Genomic DNA, 21,667 nt, shown 5'->3' on the forward strand with positions numbered 1-21,667 from the left:
GGAGCAGAGTAGAAAGACACATACGGACAAGGGCAGGTACATAAATGCATACACATCGAAAAGAAGCCATTCTAATAGGCCACAGGAGTCAGGGGACAGATGGGGAAAGGAAAGGGAGAAGGGGGAAGGGAAGCAAAGGGTGGGGATGGGAGGAGGGAAGGGAGGCGGGAAAGAAAAAATGGAAGAGGGGGAGGAGACTGAGTCGGAGCCCAGAGGAGCCTGCACCCGGGGGCGGGTCCGCGCCGCCGCCGTGGTCCGCGCCCCGCCCCAATCCCCCGCAGCAGCTGCCGCCCCTTTGCCTCTGTGTCGGTCGCCTGCTGCTGGTCCTGCTGTGTCCGCTGGGAGAAGGTAGGGGACCCCCCCCCCTTTCCCCCATTTTCTTCTATTCCCATTAAGTATCTTTCTCTCGTGGCCCGGAGGCGTGAGTGCTGGGGTACTGACCCGGGGAGGCTGCTTGGTTTTGTGCGGAGCTTTTGCTGTGGCTACTTGGGCCCCTGACCCTATAGCTGGCCTAGAGTCTCAATCTGAGGCGCGAGCTGCAGGCATATCTCAGCTCAGCTCAGCCCAGCCTAGCCAGGCACAATCTAGCTCCACCCGACTGGGCTACTGGGGTTGTGGGGAACGAATGGGGGTGCAGTGCCTGAACCAGACTGACCGTGCTGTACCCTCTTGGGAACCGCCGCCTAGGCTGGGGGTGGGTTAGGGAGGAGCCCATGCGGGCGCCCCGTTTTTTGACTCACTCAGTCTTGCCCGTGTGGTCCGAGTGACCCCCAATGGGACTGTCGGAGTAGGGGTCCGCAGTGGAGAGGAAGAAAGGTGGCAGGCCCAGGCGCGGCGCTACGCCGCGCTGCTGGGGACGTGACCTTCCCGCCGGGGAGCTGCGGGGCCTCGTGTGCGGACCTTGCTGCCAGCCAGGCCTTCCCTGGATCACCGCGCTCTCACCGTGTTGCTTCCCCTTTCTTGCACATCCCCAGCCGCGGGTACCCCAGATCGACCTGCACTTGGCCTCTGTTGCTAGTAATATTCCGTTACTCAGAGCACCTGGTGGAAGAGACCCCTCGTTTCCCTATATTGTTTGCACACTATCCCCCACTGTTCGGCTCTCCTTGGATTGAAATATGCTTTAGAATTAATTAGTGTTAGGTTGGCCTGGGTTTCTCTTAGGCTGTTCCTGAGTAGCAGCGGCACATGACAGGGGCCCAATCACTACAGCCTCACAGACAGCAGGCCACATGGCCTTCAGCGAGACCGGGTGCAATTCCACCTCCGGAAATTGGAATACTGTATACTGTGTTAGAGAGAAAAAGGTTCCTAGAGATAATCGGTTTTAACTCCCACTTTGGTCCCAGATGATGAAACTGAGGCCCAAGAAGGAAAAAGAAAATTGGCCCAAGGTCACACTGTCTGTTCTGAGTAGGACTAAATCTTCCAGCCTGGCTCGCTATGCAGGGCTATTTGCTTTATCAAAATCTTGTCCTTCTTGGGCCTAATGTGATTTTTTAAAAATTTCAAACAAGTTCCTAGAATTACCAGAGAAGATTTACTCATCTAAATATTCTAGCATTTTCTAGCTTTATGAAGTAGTTACATAGTTACTAGCACTTCTACTGGTTCACTCAAGCATATAACTGGAGGAGGGAGAAATGTTCTAGGGGAAATAACTACTCAAAGCCACATTCTCCCCTTCCCTTCTCCCCCCCCCTCCCCATCCCTTCCCTTCTCCCCCATCCCTTCCCTTCTCCCCCCTCCCCATCCCTTCCCTTCTCCCCCCCCTCCCCATCCCTTCCCTTCTCCCCCCCCCCATCCCTTCCCTTCTCCCCCCTCCCCATCCCTTCCCTTCTCCCCCTCCCCATCCCTTCCCTTCTCCCCCTCCCCATCCCTTCCCTTCTCCCCCTCCCCATCCCTTCTTCTCCCCTCCCTCATCCTTCCCTTCTCCCCCATCCCTTCCCTTCTCCCACCCCTGTTTAATGAAGATAACCTATTAGATTGATATCTGCTGGGTTGTTGGGAGGAGTAGCTCTGGCCTTTGGGCTGCAGCTGTTAGAATTGCTAAAAGCCCCAAAAAGTACTTTGAAAGGCATTTAAAAATAAAAACTCTTTTGGTGTCTCCTAGAGGAATTTTAACCTTGGTGGCTCTCAGTGCTTCCTTGTGTGTGTATGTATGTATCTCCCCCTCAAGATCCTCTGCTTGGCACTGGGGATACAAAGACCAATATAAAACGAGGTTATTGTCAATAATGTTAACAATCTAAGGAGAAAAAGAGTTTTACACAAATAACTAATGTAAGAAAGAAAAAAATAAGTGCAAAAAAGAAGGGTGTGTAGATGAATGCCTGGTGCACTTAAAAAAATACTTCTGGCCTCTATTCCAAATATCTTTTCAATAGAAAATTTAAAATGAATTGTTTGGTCAAATTAATTTACATATTTGTGGTTGTGGTAAGAAATATTGAAAGAAAATCTACCTTCTTTAAATTAGTCTGGACTTAACACTGGCCCATTTTATGACCTTGAACAAGTGCCCTCTCTGGACCTCAGCCAGGGCATTGGATTTTGTTACCTTTAAGATCCCTTTCTACTCTTACACTCCATGATTCTATGAATACTTCCTCAAATTGTAGTGTTAGTGATCTAGTGATACATAACCCTCTTCAGAGTTTTTGAAGATCCATGGCAAGATCCATGATTCACCACGAGTCTTTGGTTATCAGTCCTGACTTAGAGGGGTGAAGGAGTTTTCCTTAGTTCTGAGAATAGCCAACAAAGATTAAATGTATACTTTTGAATATGATGCCAAGAATTCAAATTTTGTTCACAAATAGGTGACATTTTCCCCCCAGCCTGACATTATCTCTGAATAAAGTGAAACACCAATTCCCTTGGCTTTCCTAGACCCCAGCCAAAGTGGGGGAACTTATACTTGGAAGAGGCTAGTGAGTTTGGGTTTTTTATTCTCCCAAATTTCTTGTATACTTGCAAATCTTTCAACCACCCTAGATGGCCTGGCATCTTTCAGTTGAATCATCTTAAAACCAAGCATTCAAGTTTTAAAGTTCCTTTGCCTATATTTCCTTTCCCCCAACTTGTTCTTTTCTTAATCTGATCATATAGCATAGTATTATTATTTCTACACACAGAAGGTAAGTGATTTGCTCAACTTCTTGCAGTAAATTTGCAACAGAGTAGGGACTAGGATCCAGGTCTCCTGAGTGCTAGTTTAATGTATTTTTTGCTTTACTCTGTTAGTAGCTTGAATCTTTTATGATAATGTTCTCAGAATCTGATCAGAACTGAACTTAAATGTTTTAGTTTTGTAATCTTAATAGAATTTCTTGCAAAACCTGTGCGAAGTCTCATTTTATTCTTTGGAGACCCCTGGGGAAGATGCTTCATCATCAGTCAGCCTCACCCTCTGTGTTCTTCTAGCAGTTCCACATCCAGGGACAAATTAGAATGTAGAATATCAAACCAGTGAATTATTAGATATTTGCAATTCCTCTAGACCATCTCTTTGCAGACAATTTGGCTTGTAGGCAGGAAAGGCATATTTTCATGAGTTTCTTCCATGTGGTCTTATAAACCTGTGAGTAAAAAAAAAAAAAGAATGATATTAACTTGAAAATCAGAGTGATTGGTGAGCCTGACTTATATAATTTTATTGAAAATGTGAGTTTAACAGTGACTTGATTCACATTTTTGTCCAGTCGTCCCTATAGGTGAAGAAGTAAAGCTGGAGTTAATTAGAACTTCATATTCACAAAATTGTCAATAACTCACAGTTTGAGTCTGCCTAAATCATTTCTATCTCTGAGCTTACTTTGTATTGGAGTTGGACTGGAGACCATGGTTTCTTAACTTTTTTGTGTCATGGATCCCCACGCAATTTGGTAAAATCTAGGAGTCTCTTTTTAAAATAATGTTTTTAAACGAATGCATGAAATAAAATACATATATTACAAAAGAAACTAATTATTGAAATAGTTATCCAAGTGCCTTAAAACTTTAAAAAAGTATATCCCAGCTTAGATTGGTGCCGTAGTCTGCAGACTATGGCTCATGCCTGTGTATGTATAGCTGTGGGCTAAGAATAGTTTTCACATTGTAAAGTTTTATTGTACGTAAAAATGTAAAAAACCTTTTTTTTTTTTTTTTTTTTAGCTTTCTGTTCATTCTGCAGGTGTATTTGGCTCTTGAGTTGTAGTTTGAGGACTCCTGGCCTAGACTCTTGCATAGACATAATAATCTATGAGCCTATGAGAAAAGACCCACAACTTAGTTAGGCAGTTTTACTTTAGTCCTCAGACTGTTTCTTGATTTCATTCAGCTTTCATGAAAATGTGCTCTATTCAGAAAAGGGTTTCAGTGGTAGCATGAATGACATATTTGCTGGCAAACAATGAAGAAATAGAGATCAGAAATTGGGGAAACCCTGGCTTGTTTCACAGGAATGATACAAACTGTGATGTTGACAAGTATTCAAATCAACCTTAAATGTCTAAGTGAAGTACTAGAGAGGTCAAAGAAAGAAATAAGACAGTTCCTACTATCAGATAGTTCATAATTGAATTGATTATAAATTATTTTCCTTTCCTCCACTGGGAAAATATTCTCTTTGCTGCCTCCCTCACAAAGTTTCTATGAGGATCAGATAGGATAATAATGATTTTAAATAATGGCTTATTATTACTAGTACTTTTCACTTTTTTTTGTTTTTGCCTTCCAAGTATTATCCTCATGGACAGATGAACATTGTTCAAGAAATAGAGTGCCTCCTGCATACTATATTCCAGGTCCTATAGAATTAAAGGCAAACAAAAATCTTTGTTCTCAAAGTTTACATTCTACAGGGAAATCACAATGTATGCAGATAGAGCTATATTTGCATATAGATATACACACATAAGTAACTTTAGGAGAGAGAAAACTATTCAGGAAAGGGCCATTACAGTAGAGGGTACATGAACTATGTTTTGAAAGAAGTTAGGGATTCCTTGAGGAAAGTTGACTTGGTGAGGAAAACTCCTATGCAAAGGAGATGGAGCTAGCCATGGAATATCATTTGCAGGAAACATTTAGCTAACAGACCAATTTGACAAGAAGACAGTGGATGAAAGGGAGTATTATGTTAGACTACAAAGTTAAGAGTGAGCTATATTGTAGAGGGCTTAAGATGTCAGACTGAGGTGGTGTATTTTAACTTTGAAGTATATCTTTATAGATGAAAGGTGGAATGATTAAGCAGGTTGCTTTTTTTTTTTCCTTTGGACTAAGACACTAGAAGGGTTAAGATTTGTACAGCTATCTGGTATGGTAGATATTTAACTTGCTTGGCTTGGATATTTAACTAAGGTGAAGTCCTTTCCAGCCTTTCAGTCTAAATCTCCATACAGCCTTATGGACAACTATCCAGATGGTATAAATTGAACTTTCAGAAATGTATTTACTAGTTCTTGGCTCCTAAGTTGTTTTTAAGGTAGAAGCATCTTATCCAAAATTATTCATTGTTCATGTGGAAGGAATGGTCTTTTGGTGGCTCTGGGCGGTATCATATAGTCCTTCTAGAACTATGAGACCAATTATAGGCTCATGGCTGTATAAATTTATAGCCATTAGTATGTCTTGCCCTTTCCCCCTTGACTTTCCCAGGCTTGACCTGCTTGAATGATTAGGTCATAGAGTGTCTGTAAAGGTGGTATTAGCTGTGCTGAACTTACTAAATGGAGACCTACGCTGCCAGATTGGGTTTCTTCAGTGGCTCGTGTAGAAGTCTGCAATGGGAAGATGCTGTTCCCTGCAGGCCTGGATGATCCCCAGCCTGCATGTGAGGAAGCCTTTTATGGTGAGGCACATCCCAGCTGCCTCTGTTGGAACATGCCAATGGTTACCAACCAGCCTGCTCAGCCTTCATTTTAATTTAAGTTGATTCTGGAAGGGGAGGCACCCTCACCCACACTCACCCATAGATTTGAGCAGCCCAGGTTGTTTGGTAATGTTAATCCATTTGGGTATTCACAAATGAGAAAGGAGAGAGAGAGAGAGAGAGAGAGAGAGAGAGAAAATGTGTGTATGTACATGTATGTATAATTACAGCTATCTCCTCCTTGCTCTGGAAGTACAGCCCACATTGCAGTTGGAGATGATTCATTAGGCGTGGCTTCCTCCTATAAGCCCAGGAGTTCCTTGACTAATCTAAAAGTACTTTTGTCACAAAAGAAATGAGCAGAAGTCAAGGTTCATAGGTTCTGAATGATAACTCAGAGAGAAAGCAAATTAATTTTAAGGTTTGTCAAAAGTATAGACAGCAAGTTAGTGTGTACTGGCAGGTGCTTAATAAATTGGATTATTTATAGCATTTAGGGCTGCAAAAGCCACCTTAAAAGAGAAATCATTAAATGTTACCTCTCATTTTATAGAGGGGAAAACCAGGCTAGCAAGGATAATTAACTAGCCTGAAGTCACACAGGTAGTAAATAGAAGAATCAATTTAAAAGATTAAATCTTGTTCCTTTAGCTCAAAACAAATTCCTTGGATTCTAAAGGTAGTAGTATTTTCATCATGCTAGATATCTAGGACACTTTAGTATTATCTTTTTTTTTGTAATTTAAAAAATTTGTTTATAAAAAAGCTTTTTATTTTCAAAACATATACATAATTTTCAACATTTACCCTTGCAAAATCTTGTGTTCCAAATTTTTTCTCCCTTCTCCCTACCACCTACCCTAGAGGGCAAGGAATCCAGTATATGTTAAACATGTACAATTCTTCCATACATATTTGCACAATTATACTGCACAAGAAAAATCAGATCAAAAAGGGAAAAAAGTACCTCTTCTAAAAAAGTCCTTTGAGCAATTTATTTTCTTACCTCAGGGTCAGACTACATATTTTAGTGTGGAAACTTCTTCAACCCTTAGATATGAGTTTACTTGTTTTCATTTACTTGAATTTGGGGCTTTATATCCTGGAGTAAATAACCAATTGACAGCTGTCCTATCCTGTAATGGGGACTTGGTCTCTTTATGGAGACTAGAGACTTTGCTCTGGGTTAGAGAAGGAAAGAATCTTGGTCTCTAAAAGAGAAAGATATTTGTAATCTGGGGCAAACCTAGGCAGTACAGTATTGTTCTATCCTCTTAAAGATTCAGGGCTGCCGAAGGAAAACATAGCATCCCTATTGGCATTAAATTGTTCCTTAGCTGTTAAAATGAGAGGGATTTGAATTTAAGTTTCTTCTGGACTGGGAGCACTGTGAGGGCAGAAATCCTCTCATTTAAATTCCTGGAGTTCAAAAGAATCAATCTTAAATCTCCCAACATAATGCTCCGTGTACAGTAAACAGTTTAATGCTTGTTGAAGTGAAATGAAGCTTCTAAGTCTATTTTCCTTGAATAATGTTTTTGTCAACTCATTGGCACTATTCCTCACATGTTTTGGTTATATTCATGTTCTGTGTTAATTATAGCATATGTCATAAGACCATAGCTATAGGACTAGGAATCATTGAGTCTAACCCTTCATTTTACAGATGAGGTAACAGACTCTTAAGAGGTTATTTGACAATGGTAACTAAGATAGTAAGTGGCAGAAACACTTGGAATGTAAGAAGCTAGCCAGATGGATGGGACCCAAAGATCTCTGACTCCAAAGGCAGTGCTCTTTCTGTACTGTTATGTGACTTGATGATTTAAAAAACATTTTTCATTCATTGTTTCATGTACCTTACAACTACCTTTTTATTTTTTAATTTAATATTTGTATTTTCCCCAGTTACATGTAAAACTATTTTACATTTATGAGTTTCAGATTCTCTTTCTCCCCATCCTTACTCCCATCCTCCCCTGTTAAGAAGACAAATTTGAAGTTATTCAAAGCATTTCTATACAAGCCTTTTAAATGGATAGTACTAGTGTTAGTTCCATTTTTTAGATGAGGCCATTGAGAACTATGATCATACATTTATAATAAGATTCTGAACTTTGATTTAAGCTCATATCCTCTGATTCTGAATCTAGTATTCTTTCCAGGAAACCTCAACTGCCTCAACATCTGTGTAGTGAAATGCTGGCTCTTTTTTATGCCTTGCTGAGGCCCCTTGAAATCGTGGAAGACACTACTTCAAGAGAACCTAGGGTAATGTCTTCCAAAATTGAAAAAGTCCTTTTGGGGATAGTCCCTACCTTCCTGTGTAAAAATGAAGAAGCTGGAGCCCTTCCAACTGGTGCTGACCTTTGATGATTCTTGGTCTCTATGATGTTCCTTCTTAGATAAGTAAAAGACAGAGAGCACAGTCACCTACAGGGTGACTGTCATAATCCCTAACATTAGCTATATTTGTGATAGAGGGAAGATGCACATTTATGGAATCAGGCATTTTGAAATATTGATGCAAGGAAAAAACTTAGCATTTTCATCTCTAAAGATCTTCCTTCTTACCACCTTAATATTTTCCTTAGAAAGATCTATAGATAAAATAGTCACTTTCAGTTCCTAATGATTATGATGATGACATTTATATAGCATTTAAGGTTTGCAAAGCACTTAACATGTATTACCTCATTTGAACCTGTTGGTAACTCTATGGGGTCAGTGCTATCACGATCTTCATTTTAAGATGAGCAAATTCTGATCCAGAAAAATCAAATGATATGCATAGAACAAGTGTCTGAGGCAGGAGTTGAACTCAGTTCTTCTTGACTCTAAAATCAAACATGTTGGCAGCAGTGTGTTTTGACACCTCTCGTATCAAACCTCTTGATGTTACTTGAGCACTAGTAGAGCATATAGGATGTCTATCAATTAGGAGGAAAGATTTATCTTCATAAAAAATCATCATTTGCTTTACAAATGTCATCATTGCAGGGTTCCTATAAATTATGAGCTTTAATTAATAATGGATTCAATTTGCAAAAATTTAAATTAACTTAGTTCTGCACATTGCTTAGATATAGAATCTAAGTAGACCTGGAATCGAGAAGAATCTTCTTGAGTTGAAATCTGGGCTTAGGCACTAGCTATGTGACCCTGGGCATGTCACTTAGTCCTGTTTGAAACTGTAATATTTTTGCTGATAAAACCTCAAATGGGGTCATCCTGGCTGAAAAATAGCTGAAAGAAAATATTTAAGTTATTACTAATATGCCTAACTGATTATATATAAGAACCTACATTTCTTTTTTGTAAAGTCATTTTATTATTTCATTGAGGCATCAGAGGTAGAAGGAGGAAGGACTTGCACAAATATTTTTAGAATAGATCCTCTGAGTTGAGGAACTTATCTAGAATTCTGTGAAGGATTCAAGGAAGGTTAAGGATATTACATAGGGGGTTGTGAGCTCCCCATTTGTGGGAGGATATATTGTATCACAGTAAGATTTGCAGGGATGATTTAATTGTTACGTTACATAAGTTTAGACAGGCCAAGTGCTGCACTGCCTCCCTCCTTTATTTAAGCTTAGATTGGAATGTGGGGATGCCATTTTATATACCACTTTTGAGCCAGCAGATGGCGATTACGTGACTTATTTCAGGTCACTAGTGACATGCTGTTGTGAAGGTAATGCCTTCAAACAGAAAATAATTATGTAGGCCTTATCCACTGACTGATGCTATCCTTGCTTCCTTTTGTACTCATAATGCCAATGTCTTTCTGCAGCAAGTTTACTCCAACTCCATTCCTTTCCTTGGGAAACTAATAAGTCACACAAAGAAGGCAGAGAGAAAAGATCTGTATTTTCTAACCAGAACATGCCTGAAACTGCTAAAGACTTTAAAAAAAAACCAAAAAAAAAACTCTAAGGGAACAGTGCATACTTAATACAAGTATTCTTCTTTTAAAATAGTATTTTATTTTTCAAAATACATGCAAAGATGGTTTTCAACATTCACCTTTGCAAAACTTTTTATTCTAAATTTTTCTTCCCTACTCCCTCTTCCCCACAACAGCAAGCAGTTTCATATAGATTAAACATGAGTATAGGTATTTTTGTGCTATTATAGGAGATGTTCAAGGAGAGCAGATTAGTGATTCAATAGGAAGAGCCTTGCAGTTGGAGTCAAAAGACTTGGATATGACTTGTCATTCTCTGAGTCTCAGTTTATTTCTGGGTAAAATGAGATGGTTGGATCAGATGATCTACAGTCTCCCTAATAAAGCTCTAACATGCCAGGAGTCTGCAGGTTTAATACACATTTACATATTGATGAGGCATAGTGTGATAGATAGCAAATAGGATTTAGAGCAGTGGTGCTCAAACTTTTGTTCTCAATATCTTTATCCTATTAAAAATGATTGAGGATCTGTCCAAAGAGTTTTTGTTTATGTGGGTTATAGTTATGGATATTGGTCACATTAAAAATAAAAACCAATTATGAATTTGTAGACTCTCTGAAAGGATTTCAGAGATTCCTCAGGATGCTCTGGACCAGACTTTGAGAACCACTGACTTAGAGTGAGAGAATGAATACTGCCTCTGTTTATTTTTTGGACTTGAGCTTCTAACTTCTGGGCCTTGGTTCCCCCCTCAAAGTGAAGGGGGGGGGGAACTATACTCTTATAACTCTACACCTAGGTTTTTCATTTGAACTTTTTTTCCTTAAACATTAAGATTTTAATTAGTTTTTCTCAAAGTTTTCAATATGGAACATCTATTTTTTCCACTTAATAGTATTTTAAAAATTCATTTAAAGATAGTTTTCAACATTCACTTTTATAAGATTTTTATGAACAAACATTTGTTAAATCCCACTTGTCAAAACATTGTGTTCAGCACTAAATGTATAATAATGAAAGGTGAACTACTGCCTTTAAGGAGGTTATAATCTTTTAGGGGGATTATGAGTTATCTAAATAAGTATGATACAAAGTAGAATATTATAAAAGGAAAGTAGAGAATACTGTCAATTGCAAGGGTATGAATCCAAGGAAACTTCATGAAAGGGGTAACCTGTGACTTAGTCCTTGAAGGATTTAACTCTTCTCTCTTCACATTATAACATCCCTCCAATATATTACTAGGTATTACTGATTTCTATCTTTGCAATAGTGTCCCATCCTCTGCCTACATTATTCTAGTTTAGCCCTTTATTTCTTTATTGGACAATTTCATTTGCCACCTAATTGGTTTTCTTTTGAATCTGTTCTTCATCTTGCAGTCAATGGGATTAAAATTAAAAAAGAAAAAAGATAACTGGGACCTCTTTATAGCAAGTTTTTCTGATTAAAGCCTTATTACCAAAATGGTTATGAAATTGATTCAAATTTATAAGACTAAGTCCATCCCCCTTAGAAAACAGGTAGTTTTCAAAGTAAGAAATCCATGTTTTGCATAATTTCACACGTGCTTTGTCAATGGGTGGTTGGAAGGATACTGAGAGAGGGAAAGAGAGAGAAAATCTGGAATTCAAAGTTTTAGAAACAAATGTAAAAAATTGTTTTATATGTAACTGGGGAAAATAAAATATTTAGTCAAAGGAAGAAATACTTATAAAGAAATGTTCTAAATCATTATTAACTTGAGAAATACAAATTAAAGCAGCTGTTTCCATTGCAAACTTGTCAGATTGGAAAAAATTAACAAAAATGGAAAATGAGAAATGGTGGGATGGGGAAAACAGGTGCACTGTTGGTGAAACTTTGAATTAGTGTAGCTATTCAGGTAGACAATCTGGAACCATGCCTCTCAATTTATTAAACTTTCATTTATACATACTGTTTCAAGGTACAGCTCAAAGAAATCGATGAAAATGTACAAATGTGCAAAAAGTTGTACATTGTACAAAAATGTATACAAATATTTATAGCAGCTCTTAGTAGCCAAAATTAATAAGCTATAGAGGGAGGGAACATCCCATTGGGGAATAGCTGAACAAATTATGGCATATAAATGTAATGGAATATTATTTTGCCATAAGGAATTATAAAGTGTACAATTTTACAGGAAACTAGAAGATCAATCTCTATGAATTGGTGCAATATGAAGTGAAGAAAAATAGAACAATTTATAAAATAACAGCATTATAAAGAAAATTAGCTTTGAAAGATTTAAAACTTGTATCATTGCAATGATAAACTATGAATTCAGAGGACTAGAGATAAAAATCTGCTTCTCCTCTACTTTCATCGAGGTGATGGATTTAAAATGCAGAATATCATAAGCATTTTTGAAAGTGGCCAATGTAGGAATTTGGTTTGGTGAATGAATTATGTGTATTTTGTGATATTTTCTTTTTCTTTTTTCCTTCTTTAATTGAAGAGGGCAATAAGAAGAAGAGATAATAAATGCTAGTAAAAATAAATTGATTTTTAAAAAGCTATGAGGGAACCAGTTTGTGACTGGTCTTACCAGACTAAGATATATGAATTCTATTCCATAGACATCAAGAAGCTGCTGGATGTTTTTGAGTTAAAGGAATATCATGGCCATACATTGATTGACAACAGAGAAGTGATTGTTATGAAAGGCAGATGCCAAAGCATAAAGTAAATGATAAAAGCACAACAATTAGTGGAAAGGTCATGATCCTCACTCCCCAATAGCTTAGTTGTTCAGTATACTCCAGAGTTGCAATACAAGACCAAAATAGAGATATCAACATTGATTCTGAGTCTTCAAGGTGTTTGGATATTCTGTAGACTTGACTTTAAAATTCAGGGGAATAATATACATTTTGAAAACATTTCCATTCCAGAGGCTTAAATAAAAATCATTTTAGTGGTTAAAATTTTTGCACGTGCCTACTATTTGTCAGGCATTGTGCTAAGCACTAGGGAAACAAATAGAAAAAAAGATAGTCTGCTTTTAGAATTTACAATCTAATAAGAGAAAACAATACATAAAAGGAGGGGGAGAAGGAAAGGGTAGGATACTCAGTCTGGGAACATGATGGAGAAGTCCAAAGGGCCGCAGTTAGATAAGAAATAAGAAACCTCATTTCCTGAAATGTCTGAAATCCTTGTATTTCATTAATAATACTTCCTAGAAAAAAAAAATTAAATTTAAATAGCTAGGGGATCCAAGGCTGGAAGATCCAGGATCTGGCATGGTCTTTATTATCTATTTCTTTCTCTCTCTCTCTCTCTCTCTCTCTCTCTCTCTCTCTCTCTCTCTCTCTCTCTCTCTCTTTTTTTTTTTTTTTTTTGTTATTTCTGGAAATTTGGATAATCATCTCCTTAAGCATTAATTTAACCATGGCTTTTTTTTTGCTGAAGTTGGGCTTAATATGCCCTGAATTTTAGGGGAGGACAAGTGGTATTTTGGGGGCATTTGATGGGGAAAGAGAGGAGAGAAGGTACAGTGCAGAGAACTATAGAAGACAGAATTTCACTCAAACTTCTGGCAGTGAAGCCCTTAGACATCTGTCTGGGCAAATTACTCCAGGAACTCCAGTTTCTTCAGGTGTAAAGAATCCTTTTACCGGCTTTTCTTCATCTCTGCTTTTCACTATCCTGGGTTTCAATTCCCATCTAAAATCCCACCTGCTAAAAGAAGGCTTTCCTCATCCCCCTAATATTATTATCCTAATATTATATAAAATAATAATAGTATCCCCCTTCTAATATTAAATTAATGCCTTCCCGCTGTTGATTATGCTTGATATATCCTTTCTCTTTCTCATGTATGTTAGCAAATGTTTGTACATTAGTAAGGAAAGCAAGTCAAGTCATCATTGAAGAAGTCCTTTGCTCCGTTCTTAGAGATGTTTTGGGTCTGTTGTTAGCATTAAAGAGATTCTGGAAAAGAAATAGACTAATCCAAGCCAATGAGATGAGAGCATTTAAGAGATGGCCAATTCACATTGCTTAACTGGAGACACCCAAGGGAGCACTGAGGGCGAGGCAAGGGCAGTAAAGAAAGGGTATTAATGTGATTCATCAACTCCTCCTTCCCACCTAACATTAATAGGATTGATGAGGTTTAGGTTTTGAGGTTCCCTTTTGTCAGCAACTAAATGATGAGGTCTAGATTTAGGGAACCAAAATTAGATTAGGGTTCCTGGTGGTCAGGGAGTTAAATGATAAGGTCTAATGGCAGGTTCAGGGAACCAAATGGAGAGGTTTGGTTCCCCTACACCCCCTTGGGATTCAGGGTAAGGATAGGGAGTTTTGGGGAACTCCCTTCTGACAGTGCAGAGATTCTCTGTAAAGGAATTTACAAACCCTAAAACCTAGAGATTTATTAGAGGCATTGGGAAGTAAAGTTTCTAGTAGAGAAATCCTGACAGAAGCATAAGGTCTCTTTAAGGAAATAGGGTGAGGATAAAGAGAGGGTAGCACTGGAAGATAATATTATTCAAGTGGGCAGAGGTTTCCCTGCCATGGCATGACATGGCATGGCATGTTAGGACCTCTGCAAGGATTGAGCCCCAAGTTGGCTTTTTAAATAATTTATAATAGAAGCCAGGCCTGCTCCCCCCCTCCTGATGAGGCTGGTGGGTGGAGTTAGAATTGAATGGAAAATCTTCAATTGAATAGGGTTGGAATTCTTTAGTTTAGGACTGAACAAACCCCACCCAGATGAACCACTTTATCTGATTCCCTGGGGGGTCTCTCACTGAGGCAGAATTGAAGGAGATTTTCTCCTTCAAGGAGCTTTAAGTGCTCATGGCTCATTCCCAAAGTCAGAGAGAGAGAAAGAGAAAGAGTTTTGGGGTCCCTTCTTCAGGATCAGAGCTCACATCACAAATGTGGGACTTAGGAGGGAATAAGCATTTATAATGCCTGCTTGCTATATGTCAGACACTTACAAAGTGTTTTATAAATATCTAGTTTAGGACTCACAACAATTCTGCAAGATGGTTGTTATTATTTTCCTCAGTTTTTGAATAAAGAAAACTAAGGTAAACAGGTTAAGTCACTTGCCCAAGTTCACAGAGTTAGTGAATATCTGAGGCCAGATTTGTGTCAGGATTTCCTGGCTCCAGGCCAGTGCTTTGTCCAATGTATCACCAACTGCTTCTTTGAAGGGCAGGAAAAAGTTATACCTAGGAATATCTAATTGTAACTAGCTATCACAACTTCAAGGAGCATGTTTTTCAGGCCATAGCAAGAGGGAAGATATCCATGTCAGTTTTGTGAAGGATGTTGCTGCCTTGTTGATTACTCTCAGATTCTTTGCCCCCTTATCCTTTCATCACTTATCCCTGGATTACTCCCACCATCCGCCTCCCCTGCTCCTATTCTTTGCTACTAAATAAGAAAGAGGTGTTGGAAGTTACAGAGCCATCTGTCTGGGGAAAAATAAAAGTTCATGTCATTCAGCTAAGAGACCCTCGCTGCAGCAAGAAAATTCTTTTATTCATTATTAATTGATTTCCTTTTTCTTCTCTTCTTAAGCAAAAGTTTATGCAAGTATACATCATATACATATACAAGTTTATATGCAGGAATTGGACTCAGTGGCCTCCTGAAATCTCTTCCAGCTCTAAATCTATAATATTCTCATCCTATATGGTATAGAGAGAAAATATTTGCTGGTGTAGTTAGCTAATGATGGGACTAGAAAAGATAAGTATGAAGCATTTAATAGAACACTACATTTTATTAATTTTTGTTATATTTTCCATTAACCAAATAGATTTCTTCAACTAGAAAACATTTACATTCTCATCTCTTGGTTGTTTTTGTTCCTGCAGAAAATGGCTGTGCCACCTACTTATGCTGACCTTGGAAAATCTGCCAGGGATGTGTTTACTAAGGGTTATGGTGAGTTCTCTCTGGAAACCCAGCCATTTCTGTCATTGGCTTTCTGAGGCTTAAGCTATTATGTAAATTTTCATTTATTTTAGCATATAAGACATTCTCCTGCTCAAAGAGTTAAGAATTATTATCCTAATCCACTTTTTTTCTTGAGTGAAAATTATAAAGCTTCTAAATTCTACCCAAAATAATTTGCTTCTTTGGGTACATGTTTTCATTGAGAAACAGCTTCTTGTTCTTCTATAAATTGCAATCCTTCCATGTTTTCCTAAAGCATTTCTTGGCTATGTCTTTCCATAATTCCTCAATAGAGGCTCATCTCTCATTCTTCCTACTTGACTCCTTTTTTTCCTAGTTCTCCATGTCTTCTCTATTTCCTGTACCATTTTGTTTTGAAAATAATGTGTGTAAACACCCTGAATATTGGGCATATTAGTAATGATTAATATCAAATATTAAAATAAGAATTGAATTAGATGGATGATAATAAAATGAAGTTGTTCTATTTACCTGTGAGAAGTATTCCTCCTATTGTTTAAATAGGAAGTTTCTGACATATCCACCGTTTCTTAATTCACATAGCTTTGCCTCATCTATGGCTAAGCTTTTGAAGCTTTTGAAGTCACCAGAACTCAGTTGGAGGAAAAAAATAAGCTCTGTCTTTACCTTGAAGACATTATATGAACATTGCCAGAGGGAGGCTTTTTTTCCTTTTTCTAAATTTAGCTAGTCATTAAACCTATGAATACTAGGCTCAATGATAGCTGCACAGTAGTGCCAGCCTCTTCTTGTACCTACTTGGAAAAGCAGAGGTGGGGCAAGGGAACGTCCCTAGGCTATTACTCTCTCTTAACAAACCATTAGCTGAGATGGCCTGAATAATTATCATACAATAGAAGCCTAGTGCTTAGAGCATTGAAAAACGCAGATTTTCTGGCTCTTATTTTAAAAGGAACCTCTAAAATGCCACTTAAATAATTGTTTATTCTAGGTATTTCTTCCCTATTAATATCATTCTTTTTCCTTTAGGATTTGGCTTAATAAAACTGGATCTAAAAACAAAATCTGAGAATGGGCTGGTAAGTCTTTCAGTCTCTATTGCCGTCAGTTATCAAAAATGGCACTTTGGAAAGGGTCTGAAATTCTAATGGGCAATTTCAGTTGTTGTCTCTTTCATGTCGCCACAAATGCTTAGTGAATTAGCTGAAGATTTACTATATCAAGATCATTCATTTTAAACAGCTATTGAGGTGGGGGCAGCAGCAATATAGAACTAAAAAGAAGATGGGAAGGACTTTTTTGACTGTGGTTCATTTATTCATTAGAGCTGAGAGATATTATCAGATGTCAAACACTGAGGAATTTTGCCTTCTATGTGAATAAGACAACTTCGATAAGGAGAAATAATAGACATTTTAGCAGATTTGGTGTTTAGATTCTCTATAATAAACTTTTAGGGAGGCCTAACTCTGGGGTCTAGGTCTCAGCGCCTTCTTTCTCTGAAAACCATGTGTAAAACAACAAATTCCATAATAATCATAAGAACATAGAATTTTTTTGAACTTTGAAAATTATATGTTGAATTTATTATATATATTTTATTTAAAACTTTTTAATTTTTCAAAAGATATGCATGGATATTTTTTCAATATTAACCCTTGCAAAACCCTTCCCCCTAGATTGCAAGTAATCCACTATATTTTATACATGGTAAAAATATAGAACATAGAATCTTTTCTTCCTCCTCCCCACCCCCCTTGCAATTGGGGTTAAGTGACTTACCCAGGGTAACATAGCTAGGAAGTGTTAAGTGTCTGAGATCTGATTTGAACTCAGGTCCTCCTGACTTCAGGGCTGGTGCTCTATTCACTGTGCCACCTAGCTGCCCCTGAACATAGAATTTTTGATCTAGATTTGGCAATCTAATTTCAAGAGACCAATAAATCTGCCCTTAATATATAGATGAGGCAACTAAGACCCATAAAAGAGACTCATAAAGATAACAAGTAATGGATGGGGGTTTTGAACCCAGATGCTCTAAGTATTCTTTTCACAGCCTTCTAGGTTACTCCTCATGAGGCTCTAGCCCAGGCATAGGAAAGAACATTGTCTAGCTCTCTAGCAGAAAGTTGGCTAACGCTTCTCTTTTGTTCTTTGTTCCTTTGCTAAAAGTGACCTAGAGACATGGGTTTGTCTGGTAGGGAACTAGATGTGGTGATTTCATTTTTGGAATTTTGTTTCAAACATCACTTTTGTTATAGGCTGGAAGAAATAACATTTTGGAAATTCTTGATTAGTTTGCATGACATAGTGGGGAGGAGAGAGGACAGGTACTAAAAGAATCAATTCTCATCTACTTTTATTTCTTTTTAACATTTGTTTAAAAAAATTAGTTTCAAATTTTCTTCTCTCAATCTTTGAGAAAGCAAGCATATTACACACATTACATATGTGAAGTCATGCAAAGCATTACCATATTAGCCATATTACAAAAGAAAAGCAAAAACAATGATGCAATTAGTTTACAATTTAGAGGTTTTAAACCATGTAAAAACACTAAAACAAACTGCCTTCCCCCCAAAAAAAAAATCAAACAAAAAAACCAGACTTAATATCCCATATCATATATTCCAAAACCAAATAAAAATTATTTTTGTCATAACTGCTGCTTCATTTCCTGTATATCATGTGTCTCTTGTGATGAAAGAAACGTCAACTGTGGTCTGTACTAATCAGTATGTTTTACATTAGATGCTAATAAATATTTAGCCAGAAAAGTGATAGCTTCTTTTTCTTTGCTTTTTTAAATTTTAAAAATGAGTTGGTTTTTTTTTTTTTTTTTTTTTTTTTTTACATATTCTAACATGGAGCCCCATCTTTGATCTATACTGTGGCAGAGACAATATTTTTGCTATATATTTTTTTGTATCCCCAGTGTTTAGCACTCTGGTACAAATTAGGGGCATAATAAATGTTTGTTGATTGATTGATGATAACAGTTCCTTTGTTAGACATATGACTTCTTTTGAAAACCAGGAGGTTATTAACCTAAATTGCTTTCATGTCCCTCAAGCAGTCTTTTGTCATTTTTTTACATATAGCTAAAACCTAACAACTCTTTTTGTCAATTGTGAGATTGTAAAGGTCTAGTTTATAGTTTGCAAAAGCCTAGACATTTCCTTTTTATTTCTTCCCAAGAGATGTAAGGGATATTCAGTGCATATCCTGCTTATTAAACTAGTATCCATGTAGGGCCTGGAGAGCAGGAGAAAGATTGCTGTTATGATAGACTTTTCTGTGAAGGATTTATGGCAGGGTATAGAAAAGAATTCTGAAATTGGGAGGGCATGGATGAGTTAACTCTGTCCTTGATGAGATAACAGGTTATCCACATTCTAACAAGGAACTTTATTTAAAAAAAAAAAAAATTAATGTGTGGTAATTGAAATTGTATGAATCTTAATGGATCTATTAATAGAAATCACTACCTTTTTTATGTAGGAATTAGCATAGTAAAGTAAGGACCCAGGTTTGAATCCTGCCTTTTCTTAGGAAGCTACTTAACTTTTCTGGGTATCAGTTATTTCATCTATGAAAAGGAATTGGTCTAGATGGCCTGTATGGTCCCCTTTTAATCTAAGTCTGATTCTTGCAATTTGCAGAGCTGAAATAGAACTTTTTCAAGCTGTAGTACTGAGAGAACAAGCTTCAGTTGAAGCCTTCATCTCAAAGCCAGTTTTAGGCAGGTTACACAAAGCAGGACCTTGCTTCATGCCAGGTCTGACTAAAATAAGGAGGCAGTTTAAGTAGGTAAGCACAGTATATACTGGGTGCTTAACAAATATTTGTTTCCACTTTTCCCTTATGAAAATTGGAAGTTAAAAACTAAATAAATTAGAGAGAGGTGATTCTTTGCTTTGGAAACTAAGTCTCTGTGTAAGTTACTTAGAATTGTGAGTTTCCTTAATATAGATCCATTTTATGAAAATATCATTTGAACAGAGCTAACAAGTTTTACAAATAATAACAGTAGCTGCTTATGTTTTGATTTGTGGAGAACATTAGTTAAAACATCTATTCTACAGGGGAGAAAACTGAACGTTGAGAAGTCAAGTAACTTGCTCGAAGTCACACAATCAGTGTTAGATCAATCAAAAACTTGACCTCATTCTCTTAGAATCTAGTATTCTTTCAACTACATCATGAAGTCTTTCAGATACTTAATGTATAACACCAGGTATTGAACATTTTTGGTAACAAATAGTCATTATTCTCCATTTTATCATTTGCTTATCATTTTGTACTTCTTTCCCCACCTCAACTGATGTTCTGTTCTTTTCTTTTCTTTTCTAAAGGAATTTACAAGTTCAGGTTCAGCAAACACTGAGACCAGCAAAGTTTCAGGCAGTTTGGAAACAAAATACAAATGGTCTGAATATGGCTTGACATTCATAGAAAAATGGAACACAGACAATACATTGGGTACTGAAATTACTGTTGAGGATCAGGTAACTATAACCCTGAAGAGGCATCATTTTATCATTTTGTGTATCATGGCCTTCCTTGCAACTACAAATGCAACTTGTCAATTTCTTTTCTGTTTAGCTTGCACGAGGACTGAAGCTAACCTTTGATTCGTCCTTCTCACCTAACACTGGGTAAGAATTAAGTTAATTGAATTGGGTAACAAGGTTGTTTTGTGATAATATCTGAAGAAGAGCAGATACTAGTGGAGAAGGTGGGTATAGGATTCTGTTCTGAATGGCTTTCAATGTATTGATCAGTTTTGTATTCAACTATTGTGCAATATAAGAAATGGTATGTATAATAAATTGTTTTAATGTTATAGCTCTATGCACACATGCATGTGTGTGGAGTATAATCTGTGAAAATTACTAATTTTACCACCGAATAATGTTTGATCTCTATAAGCTAAATCTGTATGAACTTGACATCTAAACGTCTGTATATTAAATGAAGACACATGCTGTATACTTTGTTAATTCCAAAGAATTAAGCAGCTCAGCAATTACTTTGCAAGAGAAAACAACAGGACTTTATAAATTTATAAATTGATTATAATACTTGCATTATCAAGGGCAACTCATGTCTCTGTAAACCTTCATTTCCTTAGCTGAAGGAACTGGGAATATTCAGTCTGGGAAGAGAATATTTTGTCAAGATTGTTGAAGACAATGATAAATTGTCTCCAAATATAGTTTCCCAGACCCACATTAGATCAAGCAGAGTAAACACAAGAGCAAAGTGCCTACGTTAGTTACTATTTAGCAATAGGGTACATAGTAGGTTGAGTACATAGTATGAACATGTTAGAAAATCCCTATAAAGTGCAGGGAATTGTAATAAGTGTTACATTATTGTTGGAGACAGTGTTGTTATTATGCTATTGTATCAATATTTTTGTCTGTTAGTTTCTTCTGCTTATCAGATCAATTTACATCACTAAGATGCATCCATTTTCATAAGTTAGGAGAGTGATCCTCCTCAGTGGGATTGAGCCATTGGCAAATTTCAGCAACCTTAAAGGTTGCTGACTGCTTAATATATACATTTTAATTGATGTTATCTTAAGGACCATCTTGACATATGTTCTTTGTGAATAACATATGATAATTTTATTGTGTTTTGGCACATTTTTCATGTGTCATTTAAGCGACACAACCCCAGTCCCATGAAGTTGTTACTACAAACTACCCTGTTTTAGAGATGAAAAGAAACTGAAGTCATTTATGTAACACATTAAGACTTATAATTGTTATGACAGACCCTGTGACATTCAGTACTATTTATGAGTTTTTGTGTTGCAAGTAAAAATTCTGGGAGACAAAAGTTCTAAGTAATAAAAAGAAAATTTATTAAATACCCTGAATGATCAACAAGTTAATGGTCAGTGATTTGGTAATCAAAAATGCCAAGGGAGACTCTGAAACTCTTTAAATCAGGTATGTTCC

General features: G+C 37.2%; 1 protein-coding gene across 2 annotated transcripts in view; it reads left to right on the plus strand.

The window, feature by feature from the left end:
- The first annotated feature begins 242 nt into the window (after nt 1–242).
- Nucleotides 243–21,667, plus strand: part of VDAC1 (voltage dependent anion channel 1) — a 31,747-nt gene continuing 10,322 nt past the window's right edge. The window contains exons 1-5 of one of the 2 annotated variants that reach the window (XM_003756463.3): nt 243–348; nt 15,632–15,701; nt 16,725–16,774; nt 20,051–20,203; nt 20,301–20,353. In XM_003756463.3, coding sequence (XP_003756511.1) covers nt 15,635–15,701; nt 16,725–16,774; nt 20,051–20,203; nt 20,301–20,353 — 323 coding nt within the window. In that variant the 5' untranslated portion in view covers nt 243–348; nt 15,632–15,634. Of the gene's footprint in view, nt 349–8,108; nt 8,132–15,631; nt 15,702–16,724; nt 16,775–20,050; nt 20,204–20,300; nt 20,354–21,667 lie in introns of those variants that run through there. The other variant, XM_031953060.1, reaches the window with a different exon arrangement.

Source organism: Sarcophilus harrisii, chromosome 2 (assembly GCF_902635505.1).
Source record: "Sarcophilus harrisii chromosome 2, mSarHar1.11, whole genome shotgun sequence".
NCBI lineage: Eukaryota > Metazoa > Chordata > Mammalia > Dasyuromorphia > Dasyuridae > Sarcophilus > Sarcophilus harrisii.